The 16844-nt window shown below is 56.6% G+C and overlaps 1 protein-coding gene and 1 long non-coding RNA gene across 2 annotated transcripts in view; one reads left to right on the forward strand and one right to left on the reverse strand.

The window, feature by feature from the left end:
• Positions 1–2949, reverse strand: part of LOC123383515 — a 16614-nt gene extending 13665 nt beyond the window's left edge. Inside the window, exon 1 of the long non-coding RNA XR_006593356.1 lies at positions 2506–2949. This is a non-coding gene — a long non-coding RNA (uncharacterized LOC123383515). The remainder of the gene's footprint in view (positions 1–2505) is intronic.
• Positions 1–15387, forward strand: part of ITIH3 (inter-alpha-trypsin inhibitor heavy chain 3) — a 15870-nt gene extending 483 nt beyond the window's left edge. The window contains 23 exon segments of the mRNA XM_006928854.3: positions 1442–1574; positions 1576–1605; positions 2233–2253; positions 3418–3584; positions 3666–3770; positions 4049–4211; positions 4598–4711; positions 5683–5808; positions 6096–6212; positions 6456–6624; positions 7217–7342; positions 7598–7779; positions 9025–9210; positions 9365–9504; positions 10253–10407; positions 11092–11109; positions 12177–12200; positions 12466–12501; positions 12665–12778; positions 13191–13395; positions 14300–14472; positions 14681–14792; positions 15141–15387. Coding sequence (XP_006928916.2) covers positions 1442–1574; positions 1576–1605; positions 2233–2253; positions 3418–3584; positions 3666–3770; positions 4049–4211; positions 4598–4711; positions 5683–5808; positions 6096–6212; positions 6456–6624; positions 7217–7342; positions 7598–7779; positions 9025–9210; positions 9365–9504; positions 10253–10407; positions 11092–11109; positions 12177–12200; positions 12466–12501; positions 12665–12778; positions 13191–13395; positions 14300–14472; positions 14681–14792; positions 15141–15270 — 2746 coding nt within the window. The 3' untranslated portion in view covers positions 15271–15387.
• Positions 15388–16844: the final 1457 nt, after the last annotated feature.

Genomic DNA, 16844 nt, shown 5'->3' on the forward strand with positions numbered 1-16844 from the left:
TTGTCAACACCATTCAGTGGTGGCCCCGTGGGAGAGTCACGGGGTCACTTTGCTCAGAAGAGTATGTGTATGGCAGGCACATGGTGGCCACTCTGGAAGGTCTGGGAGCTGGCAGGGTCTGGGCATGACCCAGGGTGGGCCTGGGCTCTTCCTCTGAGGGTCCCATTGTCCTGGAGACCAGAGCTCCAGCCTCACTGGAGACTCTTAAGGGAATGATTCTCCAGGAGGCGAGGGCAGCTGAGTCCCTGGCCGTCCCCCAGGAACACAGGGATGAATGTGACATGGCCTGGCCCTCCAGGAGCTCGGACTCTAGAGTCTAGAGGACTCTAGGGTGATTAGACCCAAACATACAGGCCTCAACAAAAGGTGAAATGGAGCAGACCCTCAGGGGCTGGGAGCCTGGAGCAGAGCTGTGTGGGGTCAGCTAGGGGACAAAACAGGAAGACTTCTGGGACGGGACATCAGGCTGGCAGGGCGAGAGGTGCAAGTGCAGAGACGGGGAGGGCATGCCAGTGGGAAGAGAGTAAGTTTGGAAAAGCAAGTTGGAGCTAGATCACAGCGAGCGCTGGCGCACAGGCCTGGGGTTTGTCCTTTCCCTGGGGCCGTGAGAACCCAAGAAGGGTAATGAACAAGGTGTTTGGCCATGGAGGTCTGAGCCTCACTGTGGCCGGCCTGGCTTTGCACCCTGGCTGCCTGGAGAAGGCTGGGAGGCTTCTGTCCAGGAGGTCAGACTCAAGGCCACGTCAGTGGTGCAGGTAATGGACAATAGGCAGCAGTGCTGAGATGCCATTGGCTATCTTTTTTTTGTCTTTCCAAGATTTTATTTAAATTCAAGTTAGTTAACATGCAGTGTAGCATTGGTTTCAGGAGTAGAATTAAGTGATTCATCACTTACACATAACACCCAGTGCTCACCCCAGCAAGTGCTCTCCTTAATACCCATCACCCATCTAGCCTGTCCCCCCACCCACCTCCGGCCCACAACCCTCAGTTTGTTCTCTGTAGTTAAGGGTCTCTTATGGTTTGCCTCCCTCTCCGTTTTTATCTTATAAATTTTTTCCTTCCCTCTTCCCCTATGGTCATCTGTTGTGTTTCTTAAATTCCACATATGAGTGAAATCATACAACATTTGTCTTTCTCTAATACATTCTAGTTCCATCCACGTTGTTGCAAATGGCAAGATTTCATTCTTTTTGATGGCTGACTGACTAATGTTGCCATTGACTTTCGTTGTGACTCCACACCATCACCCCTACTTGGGGAGCCCCGGGCCCATGTGCCAACACACAGCTTGTGTTTTTGCCAGGAGCCTCCATGTCCCAACACTGTTGACAGTCCCCATGGCCCCCTTGGTACAGGCAGATCTAGGGCCTCTTACTCCACCCACGCCCCAGGTTCCCAGAGGAGGCCCCCCTCCCGCTCCTCCCGTCCTACACTGCAGGTCACTGACCCCACTTGGAAAACACCAGCCTCACCATATAAGGAGCTCAGGCCAGGCCTGCGTGCTCAGCGATGGCATCTGCCTGGTGGCCCTGCCTCATCTTGGCCCTGCTCTCTGGCTTGGCGGCCTCTGGCTTCCCAAGGAGCCCCTCCCGGCCACTGGGGGTAAGTCTGCCCCCTCTTCACCATCTGGGCTTGTCACATGGGCAGAGGCAACAGGATAGATGGTCCTCTATGTGGGGCAAGGAGGAGGCAGAAGGCTAGGCAGTGAGCTACAGAGGACAGAGCTAGGTGTTGGGCTTTTAAATCTCCCTGGGCCTCTGTTTCCCCACCTGTTAAATGGGCGATGCACCAGGAACCGTTCAGCTCACTGAGGGGCTGTGCAGGTCCATATCTGAGACAAGGGCAGAGGACTCCAGAAAGGGCTGAGCTGAGCCTTGTGGGGTACAACCCTAGTGCGGGTGCTCTCAGGGGAGGCCTCAGGGGCTTTGGGCCCAGAGCAAGGCAGAGTGGTCAGGGTACGTGAGGCAGGGAGAGAGCTGGTTTAGTTCTCCCAGCCCTGCTCCTCTGTGAAACCTGAGACCTTCCCTCTCTGAACCTCAGTTTCCATAATCTACTCAGAGCCCTTCCTACTCTGAAGTAGCTCTGGGTAGGCCCTATGTCCAGAGGCCCCTCAAGGGGGGTGTGTGTGGGGGAGTCACTGCTGAACCCTGGCCTCAGCCCAGAGCCTGCTCCCAGGCCATGGTGGCCTTGGCCTTGGCTTGATCCCTGTGTTTGTCTTTGTTTTTGCAGAAACGGAGCCTCCCGGAAGGGGTGAGAACTTTCACCAGGGATGGGGTGGGGTGAGTCAGGGCAGGATGGAGCTGGCTGCCCAATAGCAGAAGGGGTGGGCCATAATGGCAGGTCCCTGACACTGGACAAACAGCCCACAGCCCCCTGCCCTGTCAAGACCCCCATGCGACTCAAAACCCCTGGGAGAGAGTGTCACAGAACCGTGCTCTCGGATCTCTCTGGATACGGCGCAGGACCACTCTTCCACCAGCCCCTCCTTCCACAAACACTTACCCAGCACTCACTGGTACCAGGGCCTGTGCGCAGGGCTGGGGACACACATCCTCATGAAGCATCTTTATATCCTGCCAGATGTCTCCCTCGGCCTTCCCTCAGTCCACCGTCTGCATTGGAGAGAAGGTGCTGGGGACATGAAGGTTGTCCCCACACACTCCCCTTATCTGGGGACAGAACTGGGCAATTACCAAAGGAGAGGAGGAGGGCGGGGTGTGTGCAACTGTGATTTCTTTCCAAGTGGAGGTGAGCGGGAGGAGCTAGGGTGATCTAGGGCCAGAGACTTGGTGTGGCTGGAGCACAGGTGATCAGAGAGGCAGGACCTGTCTGGGGGACCTCAGAGCCATGGGGAAAACCGTCCTGAGGGTGATGGGGAGCAGCAGGTTTAGGTTTTTATAAGATCTCCCCACTACAGCTGGCTACATGTTATGTAAACAGACCCAGGGTTAAGGATGTGGAACAGGGCCCTCTCCCTCTCCCCCTTTCCCCTCCCCCTCCGCTTGGCACCAACACAGGCAATACCACCCAGCATGAAGTTCCTTCTCATGGTGCAAAACCCCTCCCCCAGGGGCTTCTTGGTGCTGAGCTCTAAGGTGGGCTGAGCTAGGGGCCTGTGAGGCCAGTGAACAGGGAGAGGCAAAGGTTGAATCAGACAAGCATCCCACCCAACAAGGAGCCCCTCGTCTCTGAGGGGGAGACAGGTGCTCAGAAAGGCCAGAGAATTCCAGAAGCGGGGTAGACAACTGAACATGAAGGTGGAAGATGCCGCCCAGGCTCCAGACACGGTGACTGGGAAACTGGAGGGACCACTTACCAGGCAGGGGCTCTGGGCTGTGCGGACAGAGCCTGGAAGGGGAGCAACCAGGTTGAAGGTCTGGTTTCCCAGAGGCAGATCACCACCCACTCCTGCAGGTTGTCAACGGCATCGAGGTCTACAGCACCAAGATCAGCTGCAAGGTCACCTCCCGCTTTGCTCACAATGTTGTCACCACGAGGGCTGTCAATCGTGCAGACACTGCCAAGGAGGTGTCCTTTGACGTGGAGCTGCCCAAGACAGCCTTCATCACCAACTTCACCTTGTGGGTGTCACCACGGCTACTGGCTCCGGCGGGGGAGGGGAGTCTGGCTCAGCTTGAGCCCCCAACTCTCCTTTCTTACAGGACCATCGACGGTGTTACCTACCCCGGGAATGTCAAGGAGAAGGAAGTCGCCAAGAAGCAGTATGAAAAGGCTGTGTCCCAGGGCAAGACAGCCGGCTTGGTCAAGTAAGTATGGACCCCCTAGGACTTAGGGAAGAACGTCTGGGCTACAAGGGCTCTCAGAGATGCAGACAACAACAGCAACGGCCATTATTATTATTATTAGTTATTATTTCATTATTATAGCAAAAGTTGCCCGTAATTTTCACATTACCCCACTTTGAAGTGGAGGTAAGCAAGGCTCAGAGAGGGTAGGGTTTCTCCTGAGGGGCTGAGATTGAAACCGAGGGCCTGAGGGCCCGAGAAGGTCTGCAGGGCAGTCATTGTCTGGCACCCGCATTCAGGGCCTCAGGGAGGAAGCTGGAGAAATTCACAGTCTCGGTCAACGTGGCAGCAGGCAGCAAAGTCACGTTTGAGCTAACCTATGAGGAGCTGCTGAAGAGGCACAAAGGCAAATACGAGATGTACCTTAAGGTCCAGCCCAAGCAACTGGTCAAGCACTTTGAGGTAATCAACCACCCCTGCAGCCCCTGCTGAACCTGCAAGGGTGCGGGTGCAGGGAAGGGCCCTGGGGCAGTGCCCAGAGCAGGGTCAAGAATGCAGAAGTCGGCCCCACCATGGCTGAGGAGCATAGGAGCTGAAAGCCAAAGGGAAATGCTTTAGTGGTAGTATGGAGGCCAATATGGCGGGTGATGGAAGAGCCCTGGGGTCATGGACCCGTCCACAGCTCTTGAAGCCATTTTCTTGGTGGGAGACACCAGGCTTAGTCATCATGAGTTGTCTGGAAGTTGTCCCTGTGCCCTCACCCACCATCTCAGTCCCCTTGGCCTTGTCCTGGAGTTCGGCCTCTGCACTGTCACTAAGTGACCCCTCCTTACTCTTGCCTTTTCCAGATCGAGGCAGACATCTTCGAGCCCCAGGGCATCAGCACGTTGGATGCTGAGGCCTCATTCATCACCAATGACCTCCTGGGCAGCGCCCTCACCAAGTCCTTCTCAGGGAGGAAGGTGGTGTAGATGCCTCTCAGGCCTGGGAGGGGGGCAGGGGCAGGAACCCTGAAACCAACAGGACAAGTGTGAACCCTGGGGCTTGGCTGAGGCAAGTGTGTGTGAGAGGGGAAGGGGGAAATATCCACAGCCATTTCCTTTCTCCTGGGGCACCCCAGTCAGGAGTGAGGCTGCTGGAGGCAGGGGCTGCCAGCTGTCGATGATCTGCCAGAGGAACTGGGGTCTCATCTGTACTGCAGGGACAGAGTGACCACTTATAAGGCCAGATCCTGTTCTGCCTTGGGAAGTGGACAGGGCAGGTGACTGTCCATTTTACAGATAAGGACACTGAGGCCAGGGGGAGTCATTTAGGTCCACTGATGCCACACTGAAGGGTGACAGACGAAAGGGATTCTCGTGGTGTAGGTGGTTGGCTCCAGTTCCCGAGGCCCCCAGCTATCCCAGGGGCCTTGTTTGTTGTGGGCAGTGAATGAATAAAGTTTACATGAATAGCAAACCTTAGTCATTCGGGACTTCCAAGTCAAAGCCAGAGGAGCACAGCTCAGAGGGCTCCTGGCTGTTGCAAGGCTGTGCTTTTGCCTTGGGCCCCCGCCCTCTCCCTGCCCCCTTCTTTCCCATCCCCCTCTTCTTGCCACCAATACACGCAATACCACCCAACACAAAGTTCCTTCTCACGGTGCAAAACCCCTCCCTGAGTGGCTTCTCGGTGCTGAGCCCCAAAGTAGGCTGAGCCAAGGAGCCTGTGGGGCCCAGCGAACCGGGACAGGCAAAGGCTGAACCAGACAAGGAGCCCCTGGTCTCTGAGGGGGAGAGAGGTGCTCAGAAAGGCCAGAGCTTGCCAGATGGTGGCAGGACTGCCCAGGCGCCTATCTGCGGGCTCCTCCTGTGGGGGCTTGGCCTCACTCCCCAGGAGAGAGCACAGTCGACAGGCCCTGGCCACGCTGAGCGAGGCCCTCCATCACCTCTCCCAGGGCCGTGTGTCCTTCAAGCCCAGCATGGACCAACAGCGTTCGTGCCCAACCTGTACAGATTCCCTCCTCAACGGAGATTTCATCATCACCTACGACGTGAACAGAGAGTCTCCAGCCAACGTACAGGTACCTGCCAACTGGCTTTGCCGGGCTGGTCGATTCTCCATCACCCTGATAGGGTGAGAACAGGTACGGGAGGGGCTGCAGTTGCCTCTCGTCCCCAGACCCTGGTCCTCAGCCCAAGGCCAAATTTCCTGCACAGCCTGGGTATGGAGGATGGTCCAGAGCCTTTGTGTGGCACCCCACAGTGGGTGGGAAAGAATGGCTTTTTCTGGAGCTGGTAAATGTCTGGCTTCTATTTGCAAGAGTTGCTAAAAGCACTTGCCTGCAGTCTCTCTCTCTCCCCTTTCCAGATAGTCAATGGCTACTTTGTGCACTTCTTTGCACCTCAAGGCCTTCCCGTGGTGCCTAAAAATGTGGTCTTCGTGATTGACGTCAGTGGCTCCATGCACGGTCGGAAAATGGAGCAGGTGCGCTTCTCACTGCGACTGGGGGTGACGTGTGGCAGGGAGACACATTTATTTGTAAGTGGACAAAGCTGATATTCCCAGTGAAAGAGGAAGAAGGGAGACGGGATCAAAAAGAAAAAAAAAAAAAAGCATCTGCCCCCTTTTGCTGCAGAGTGCAGGCCCCAGTGCCAGCCACGCGGGGAGACAGCTGGCCGTCTGCTGCTCGTTCCCAGCTTCTTGTCTGCGTGCCCTTCTCTTTCCCAGACAAAGGATGCCCTCCTCAAGATCCTGGAGGATGTGAAAGAGGATGACTACCTGAATTTCATCCTGTTCAGTGGGGATGTGACCACCTGGAAAGACACCCTAGTTCAAGCCACTCCTGAGAACATCGAGGAGGCCAGGACATTTGTGAAGAACATTGATGATCAAGGAAGTATGAGCAGAGGGAAGAACAGACACATCCTGTCACTCCCCTTGGCCCAAGCAGTCTGCCTCTCCTGTGCCTTGGGACAGAGCCTCTGCTGGTCTAGGCCCTGCAGACCGCAGCTGGGGGTAGAGGTGGGATAGGGGGCGGTTCAGGCTTCTTATTGGGGTGTCTTCTTTGCAGTCTAGGGGAGCCCACTCTTCCTTTCTCTAATCCTTGATCCTGGAGCCCCACTGGTCCCGGCAAGATAACGCCACAGAGAACCCTTATCCTGGGCCGCTCCTTAGGGAAAATGACAAACGACGCCGACACTGCTCCCCTCTCCTCCCAGTGAGCATGCCTGGCAGCCCCTCTGATAGCTTTCCAAACTGCTTTTACAATCACCTTCTGGCAGCCCCGACAGGCTGGTCCTTTGGTCCCCAATGAAAGAGTAAGTCATTCATTCATCACTCGCCGATTCACTCGGTCAATACCTACTGAGTACCAGGGCGCGTTGGCTAACAGGGTCCTTGGGCCCAAGAGCGGAGGGGCCTGCTACCCTCTCCTCCTCCACCCCAGTACTGAGAACACCCTCCCACGGTTCTGTCTGTCTGTGTGCCAGTGACCAACATCAACGATGGGCTGCTGAGGGGCATCAGCATGCTGAACAAGGCCCGGGAAGAACACAGTGTCCCAGAGAGGAGCACCTCCATCATCATCATGCTGACCGACGGGGACCCCAATGTCGGTGAGGCAGGCGGGTGTGGCTCTGAACCAAAGCCAGCGTGCTGTAGCCAGTGAGCTGCAAGATCTTGGGCGGCTCTCCCCAGGGTCCCTCGTGGTCTGTGAGCCCTGCAAGGGCACGTCTCCCCCTGCCAAAGACCGCCCCATTCCCCCCACCCCCCCAGCTCTGCTGATGCAGGTGTCAGACAGCTCCAGACAGAGCTGATCCAGCTAGTTGCTGGGGCTGGGGCTGGGGTGTGAACACCCCTTTCTCCTGCAGGTGAAAGCAGACCTGAAAAAATCCAAGAGAATGTACGCAACGCCATTGGGGGCAAGTTCCCCTTGTATAACCTGGGTTTTGGCAACAACCTGAACTATAACTTCCTGGAGAGCATGGCTCTGGAGAACCATGGGCTGGCCCGACGCATTTATGAGGATTCCGATGCCAACTTGCAGTTGCAGGTATGCCTTGTGTTGCATACCTCCAGGAATGAGGAGCTCATTACTTCCTCAGACAGCTGTTCCACCGAATGACAATTTCACTCTCTAGGAAGAGCCTCTTGGGCTGACATCTACCTCTAGCTCCCTCTTATCCATCAGTGGTGGTTGATTTTGTCCTCAGGCTACACACAACAGACTTGCTTCCTCCACAGGATTGCCAGATCAAATACAGGGCACTGGCCAAATAGGAACAATTTTTTAGTGTAAGCACGAGCCCAAATATTGCAGAGCGCTCTGTGTGAGTTTGCCAGGACTGCTCTAACAAACTACCACATGCTGGGGGTGGAGTGGGGGGCGGGCAGTGGGCTTCAACAACAGAAATTGTTGCCTCACGGTTCTGGGGGCGAGAAGCCCAATCAACGCCGTCTGCCGGGCCGTTTCCTTCTGAGGGCTGTGGGGGAAGGGTCTGTTCCGGGCCTCTCTCCTTGGCCTGTGGATGGCCACCTTCTCCCTGTCCCTTCCCATCATCTTCCCTGTGTGCCTGTCTGTCTCTGGGTCCAAATTGCCCCCTTTTCATAAGGACACCAGATATACTGTTTGGGACCCACCCCAGAGGCCTCATTTTAACTTGATCACCTCTGTAATCACCCTCATCCCCAAAACAGACATGTCTTGAGAGAGTGGGGGTAAGGACTTTAACATGTATTTTGGGGGCACACAATTCATCCCATAACAGACAAACTTAGACTAAAAATTAGTGTGCTCTTTACCTGACGTTCAAATTCAACTGCATGTCCTGTACTTACATTTGAGAACTTCAGCAGCCCCATTCCTCCCCAGTGCAGGAGACAGTGCCTGAACCGGTGCAGAGGAACCCCCACCCCGTGCCTCCGTGCCTCTGCCTTCTCCCTCTTGATCTCTGTGCTCCTGCGCCTGTCACCTCCTCTGGTCGGCCTCTCCTCCTTTCCTTTTCTCTTTCTTGCTTTCATTCCAGCAAACATTTCTCGAGCACTTTCTATATTCCCCGGAACTCTGTCCTTACCTTTCTATTCTTCCCAGGCTCTACCTGAAGGGGGGAGGGCAGGGAAGGCTCCCACGAACTGAAGGACACGATCAGGGCCACGAGAAAGTGAAGATCAGGACCTAAGATCGGCACAGCCTGAGGGACTCAACGCCTAGGGAGGCACCAGTGGGCACCTGCCCACCCTGTCCTCTCCAGATCTGCCCTGTGGCCTGAGATGACCAGGTCCCCCTTTTGGACTCCAGGGCTTCTATGAGGAGGTGGCCAACCCGCTGCTGACAGGCGTGGAGGTAGAGTACCCCGAGAACGCCATCCAGGACCTCACCCAGAGCGCTTACCAGCACTTCTACGATGGCTCTGAGATTGTGGTGGCTGGGCGCCTGCTGGACGAGGACATGAACAACTTTAAGGCGGATGTAAAGGGCCACGGGGTGAGCTGAGCCAGGGCCGGATGGTGTGCTGTGGATGGGGGGATCGGCACCCATGGGGCTTGGCCCCCTGCCTGAGGGTCCAGCGGTGGCGACCCCAAGCTGGGTCCAGGCCTCCTGCCCTCCAGCCTCTGGCCTCCTCTCACCCCCACCTCAGGCCATCAATGATCTGACCTTCACAGAGGAGGTGGACATGAAGGAGATGGAAAAGGCCCTGAAGGAGCAGGATTACATTTTTGGGAACTACATAGAGCGGCTCTGGGCCTACCTCACCATTGAGCAGCTGCTGGAGAAACGGTGATCCTAGCGACCCCTCACACAGCCAGGCCCCACACCCGGGCCTCCCACACTGCCCCACCACCTACCTGTGCTTGCCCCTGTGCTGGCTTCGCTCTGGGGGAGCCCAAGAGGAGGAAGACTCAGCCACACCCCAGGACGTGCCCTGCCACACGCCCTGCCAGCTGCCTTCCCCTCTTCTCAGCTCAGCCCCAAAGAATGTTTTCCCGGGGGCAGAGCCCAGCCTGACATCGGGGGCTCGAGCAGCATCCTGGGAGCACCTCGGGGACAGGGGCGGGCCTTGGCACCCTGTACCCCACACCCCGCATGGGCCCACAATGCGGTGAGGCTGAGCACAACTGAAGGCTTGGGTCCTTGCCCGCAGCCCCCAGAAGGCAGAGCTTGGGCCTATTTGAGAGTGCCACGTCAGCCTTCCCCGAGGTGGGATAAGCCTCCAATGCCCCTGGTGCAGGGTCTGGCACATGCTGAGTGCTCAGGGCATGGCCATTATCATGAGTGATTGTTGGGATGCCATTTCGAGCCCCTTGTATCTTATAGTGGGGAAACTGAGGCCCAGCCTCAGACACAGACTGTCCATCTGTCCCAGGGAGCTGGCGAACCAGTCTTTTTCTGAGAGCTAGTGGGTTCTACCCTGGGGAAAGGCGTTCCCAGGCTGCCTCTGGGGCTCTAGGCCTGGTTCTGGGAGTCACAGCAGAGGAGGCCAAGCAGGGAAAGGCTCTTTGACTGACACTCCCACCCCTCCCCACAGCAAGAATGCCCATGGTGAGGAGAAGGAGAACCTCACAGCCCAGGCCCTGGACCTGTCCCTCAAGTACCACTTTGTGACTCCACTGACCTCCATGGTGGTGACCAAGCCTGAGGACAATGAGGACCAGACAGCCATCGCTGACAAGCCTGGAGAAGGTGGGCATGGAGAGTGGAGGCCGGACTTCGAAGGCCTTCCAGGCCACTGGGGCCTTGGGTGCCCCGAAGAGGAGTGAGCCAGGCTGGTGAGACCCAGACTTGCTGAAGAGGGGCAGGTCCAGGGGGCATAGAGGGAGATCCGGCCAAGGGCTGGGGAGGGTGTTGTGGAGCGGGTGAATCCATCAGCATGGACAGTGGGTAGGGGGTGAATAGGAGCCTCTGGGTCTCTAAAGGGTTGTGAGTCATGGGACACCTCGCCCAGGGTCACTTCAAGGAAAGGGACTTGGCTGCAGCATGGAAGGGCTCAGTCAGACAGGGAGAAGCACTTCCAGCTTGAAAGTTAGTCCCAGAGCATGTGCCTGGGAATTGTGAGAGGAAAAGGCCTTGAGGCCTTGGACCAGGCCTGCTCAACCAGACTCTAAGAGGGGACTCCTAAGTGCTCCTGTACTTGGGCATGGGGAGCAGAGAGGTGGCATGGGGCGGCACAGGAGGCAAAGAGCTGGTCCGGGCCAGGCCTTTGGCCTCTAGGAGCCCCTGGCTCCAGGAGACACACAGTGGTGGGGGGTCCGTTGTTGGCTGGGAGGCCCACAGCCTGGAGGTGGGACAGGCAGCCAGTTGATGGCATTGATGCCGACACCAGGAGTCTGTGGCTCCTAACACATTTCTCCTCCTCCTCCCACACAGGGCCTGCAGATACGGAAGGTGAGCTTCAGCCAGCAGTTGGGCAGGTGTCCCAGGAGGGGGACAAGAGAGAACCAAGGAGGCTTCCAAGTGCCCAGCCCAGGGAGGGGCCCTTAGGACATCTGCGATCAGGTCCCAGCTCTGCCACCAACTCACGAGCCACCTTGGTCCAGGCTCTGCCCTCTCTGAGCCTCATCAGGTCCTTGTCAGTTGTCTGGAGGTGGCTTCCCCTTACTAATGAGGGACAATCAGTATGAGAGCATTCTGTGACCTGCAAAAATTAGCAAATTCACACATCGGACACTGACATGCCATTAATCCCGCAGCAACCCTCTAAAGGAGTCCTCTCATGGTTCCCATTTTATAGTGAGGAAACTGAGGCATGGAGAGGCTGTCTATTTGTTCAAGGACTTAGCAAGTGGCCAAGCTGGGACTTCAGCCTGGGCAGCCTGGCACCTGTGCCCACTCTGGGATTCATAGCGCTCTGTGTGTCTCTCATTATCAAATTGCATCCTTGCCCCCAGTAAGCCCAGGACCACCAGGCAGGGGCTCCCAGCCCCTCCCAGCCTGCCCCACCTCCACCGATAGGCGGTTCCATCCTAGCAGCGCATCTGGACCAGGTCATTGTTCTTCCCTCAGCACAGCCCTGTCAGATGCAGTCACTGGTGTGCACGCGTGTGTGCATGAGTACGTCGGGAGGGGGGTTACTACCAAGGACAACAGACAGTTTTGAGCTTCACCCCACCCCAACTGGGGAGTGGGAGTTCGGGCTGTGGGATGGTGTCTGCTGTGAACACTATTCATGACAGGGAGGCAGACGATCTCATGGTGGACATATTAGCCACATCACAGCGCCATGACCCCGGCATAAAAATGACATCCATATTACCACCAGCCCTAGAAAGGAACTCCCTGGGCACGCTCCCATTTCTGAAGCCTACATGAGGAGTCACATCCCAACCCTCTTGTCTACCTGGGTTGGGGCTCTACCGGAGACTGGTAGCCCCAAGCCAGGTAGAAGGCATGGGGTTGGGGGAGAGGGAGCCCTCAGACCCAGCTCACGACTGCCCGGTTGCTTCCTTTTTCAGTGGCCCGCTCCATGGCTTACCTGAGTGAGTATATGGCAGCAGCCGCAGCCCCCCTACCCCACAGGGCGTCTCCCCAGAGACTGGCCCCATGCCACATTCTCCCCCAGAGTCCTTCCTGAACCCGCTCTCTGGAACAGGCAGATGGTTGGGATCCCGAGGAAATGGGAGATGGTTTGAGAGTATGGGGAAGAGGGAACGGGAGGCGCACGAACCAGAATCTGGATGTGGGTCCTGGCGCCTCCCCAGGCCTGCTTGTTTAGCTCAGCCTCTCCCCCCACTGTGTCCACAGCCAGCTACCAGCCTCCTCAAACGCCCTACTACTACGGTGAGTTCCCCCGACTCCTCCTGATGTGAGAGCCGGGCCCCAGAGCCCAGAGCCTCCTACCTGTTAGGAGTCTATCCACAGGGGCCGAGGGGTGAGGGGAGGGCGCCCCGGAACAGTAAGTGAGAGGTCCCGGGAGCCAGCCCTTTCTCTGATGTGCTCTCAGTGGATGGGGACCCCCACTTCATCATCCAAGTCCCGCAGAGAGACGACGCCATCTGCTTCAACGTCGATGAAGACCCAGGCACAGTGCTGCGCCTCATTCAGGACCCCATCACAGGTGGGGGCTGCGGGCAGGAGCCAGGGCCAGGCCCTCACTCTGCCCATAATGCACTGTCTTTATGTGCAGCTTACACCTTGTGGGGCCACAGGCTCACCAAGCCCCCGGGACCCAGTGGTGTTGGAGAGACGGTTAGGGGTGAGGGGGCCCAGGCGAAGCCTGTGTCTGGGAAATAGTTTTGCTCTGAACACCACTCCCTGGCCCAGGCAGGGGGCAGGTCTGCAACTTGGGTCCTCAGCTGCCAGAGGGACCCAGGAGTGTCTAGGAACAGGGAGGGTTGGCTCTGAAGTCCTGGTCTCGTCTTGGGGATCCCACGCCGTGCAGGTCTGGCTGGAGGAGAAGGTGCATCCTAAAAACCAGCCTGGACTCAGAAAGGTCTCAGTGGCCCCTCACTACCCCGTCCCTCTGGCAGGCCTCACAGTTAACGGGCAGATCATCGGCGAGAAGGGAGGCAACTCCGACTCCAAGACCAGAAAGACTTACTTTGGCAAGCTGGGCATTGCCAGTGCTCACATGGACTTCCGGATGGAGGTGACACCGGAGAAGATCACCCTGTGGAGTGGAGCTGCACAGAGCACCTTCAGCTGGCTGGACACGGTCACAGTCACACAGGACGGGTACAGCCCCGCTCCTGGGTCTCAGAGGTCTAAGGAGCCTCTCTGAGGGATGTGGACAAATCCCAGAATGGAAGACCCACGGGGGTTACAGGAGAGACTGGTGGCCTCAGAGTTCAGCCCTTTTGCCCAAGGAAGGGTGACCACGATGGCCCCAGCCAGAATTGGTAGCTGGACACTTCACAGGACTGATCTTTATTTATTTATTTATTTATTTACCTTGAAAGAGAGAGAGAGAGAGGTGAGGCACAGAGAGAGGGAATTCCAAGCAGGCTCTACACTGTCAGCACAAAGCCCGACTCTGAGCTGGATCTCACAAACCGTGAGATCATGACCTGAGCCGAAATCGAGTCAGACGTTTAACCGCCTGAGCCAGCCAGGAGCCCCCGCAGGACTGATCTTGAGGGAAGGGCTGTGTGGACGTAAGCATTAGGGGGACCTGCAATCTAGTAACACACTAACCCTCAGTTTCACCTTCTCTAGCTGAACTTGTTAGCTCTCCAACTGCTCAGCCTCTCCTAGGTCTTCAAGTCACCCAGAGCCCAGTGGATAGGGCAGGGGCGTTACTCCCAGTGAAGCTCAGAGAGGGGTGGAACCTACCCCGGGTCACACAGGAAGCCAGTGGCTGAGCTGAGGATTGATTCCATGTCTCCAGACTCCCAGGACAGCCCTGTCTTCTGCTTACGGAGGAACGAGGATCCACTCTGTAGAGGGCATAGTCAACACGCATGAGGCATCTTCTCTCCACAGTCAACACACATGAGGCCTCTGAGATCGTTTCCAGAGTCTATGTGCTCTTGGGTGTCATGTATGGAGAAGGCCCTATCGAGATACCCTTGATTCAGATGCCCAGTACGATGGTCACCACTGGGCCCCGCTTGCTGACTTCCTTCCTCTTCTCTCCTAGGCTGTCTGTGACAATCAACAGGAAAAAGAACATGGTGGTCTCCTTTGGAGACGGGGTTACTTTTGTGGTCGTCCTGCACCAGGTGTGGAAGAAGCATCCCGTCCACCAAGACTTTCTGGGCTTCTATGTGGTGGACAGTCACCGGATGTCAGCACAAACACATGGGCTGCTGGGTATGGAATGTTTAAGCTTCAGATTGTTCAGGAGACACGGTAGAGGGGAAAAGCCACATGAAAGACTGTCCTCGTCACCCTGGACGAGCACACAACACCCAGTCAGCCTTCGCATCAACCCTGCAAGACTAGAGGCCTGTCTTACCTATGGTGATGGTGGAGGCTGACAGTGTGCAGGGACTGACAGTGTGAATGTTTCTGTTCCCAGGACAATTCTTCCATCCCTTTGACTTTAAAGTGTCCGACATCCACCCAGGCTCTGACCCCACAAAGCCAGACGCCACAATGGTGGTGAAGAACCATCGGCTGACAGTCACCAGGTGACAGAACTCTAACATCCTCGCCCTGCCCAGTAACAAGACAGGAGGAGAGAGCCCTCTCTGCCCAGACACATTGGCCTGGCAGGCTCTTGTCTCCTGTGGGGTACCTACCCTAGTTTCCCTCTGGGGTCCTGACCTCCCCCACCCCCCACTCTAGGCCCCTCCTAATCAGGAAAAGGCCAAACTTGGCCCCCTAGAGGGAGTTAATCATTTGATCTCTTTCTTGACCAAAGGGTTCCTGGACTCACAATTGGCAACTTCACACCCTTCTCCAGCCTTAGGACCTTGAGTGTAGCAGCCGTCTTGCCTGCCCTGTGTATATCACAGTGTGTCTTTCCTTTTTCCCAGGGGATCCCAGAAAGACTACAGGAAGGATGCCAGTGTCGGCACCAAGGTTGCCTGTTGGTTTGTCCACAACAACGGGCAAGGGCTGATTGACGGTGTCCACAGCGACTACATTGTCCCCAACCTGTTCTGAGTAGACATGCCAGCTCCTGCTGAGACAGCTGGCCCAGCTCACCTGGCCTCTGGAACAGGGACACAGCCCAGGGTCTAAGGGAGGGTTGTGACAATAAAGCCGGAGGGGACACTGCCACCAGCCATGTCTGCATGCCTCTGTAAGCCCCTGTTCAAGGGATCAGGCAGTTGGGCCCCGAGGTGGCTCAAAGGAGGGGCTGGCTGCTAGGAAGGCAATTCCCTGGGGCTCTCTCCTGGTGTGAGTGAAAGACCGGGTTGGTTGGGGATAGTGCTTTTGGGAGCCAAGTGTATGATGGTTTGGGAAGAAAAAAAACAAACAAGAATTGACTCTAGTGTGAAGGGGCTGAGAAGTCAAGAAGGGTTGAGTGCATTTCAGAGTCCAGGAGGGTAATGAGAGAAGTCAGGGCTCATGGCTCAGCAGCCCCCATCAGGACCCACAGGCCTGAAGATCTTTCTATGACGCAGAAGCAGAGTGCTCCAGAGCGGACATAGCGTGCAGCTCATTATGGATGTCCTTCCTCCCTCCATCTTCCCATTATCTAGATGTCCACCCCACCCACCCACCCATCCTCTAGCCATCCAGCCATCTATCCATTCAGCAGATAAATCCAACATTCTGGGCCAGAGTCTGGGGCACACAGCTTTGTGCCCATTTCCTTTTCGCGTGGGTGCCCCAAGCCTGTGGCAGCTAGGCTGGAAATCCCTAAGATCCTCCAATCACAGCTCATGGTGACCACCCACTCTGCCCCCACAGTAAGTCCTGGGTGGGGTCAGAGGTCGGGGATCAGATAGAGATTCCCAGAGGAGGGGCTCTGAGGGCCCTCAGCCTGGACAACCCTCTCCCACCCAGACAACTGCAACACCCCTTCTCGGGTCTCCCTGCTTCCACAGAAAGACTGTGTAGAGCAGAACCAACCATCACTCCCTGTCTAAGACCCTATTGATAACACCTCCCACCCGCTGATCTTGGGAGAAAGGCCAATGTCCTACCTATGGCCTGTCCAGCCTCACCAACCCCACACACCAGGTGTCTCGCCTCACTTTCAGGGTTCCACACATAGACTGCTTCCAGTTCTGCGAACCTAACCCTTCATGTTCCAGATCCTTTGCCTCTGCACTTCTCACTGCCTGAGGGGCTACGGGCCTGCTGGGCAGAGGGTACCCATTGCTGGAAGCAGTGGGCAGCTTTGCTTGATGGCAGAGCAGGGAACACAACCTCCTGGACGAGGTTTGAATTAGACTGGGAATGGCCACAAATGCCAGTGCAGGTGAGGGTGGGATCTGGTGATGGGTCACCAGGAAGTTCCCCCACCCCCCACTCCAGGGTCCCATCTGCTTGAGTCAGAACAGGGTTTCGCAGGGTCTGGAGGCCTGGCGGAGGGTACTGGGGAGGCCAGTCCAGGAGAAAACCTAAGCGGCCAGGCCCTGCTACCTACTGGGTCCCGGGTTGACTGAGGAACCATGTAACTTTAAACCAGTTTTCACATCTGTAAAATGGGGAGAAAGATCCTGCCAGATGGTGTAGACACATCATCATTACGGTTTCTGGCCCTCCTGAGGTGCCTGTCTTTGTCC

The sequence above is a fragment of the Felis catus genome, chromosome A2 (assembly GCF_018350175.1).
Source record: "Felis catus isolate Fca126 chromosome A2, F.catus_Fca126_mat1.0, whole genome shotgun sequence".
NCBI classification, from domain to species: domain Eukaryota; kingdom Metazoa; phylum Chordata; class Mammalia; order Carnivora; family Felidae; genus Felis; species Felis catus.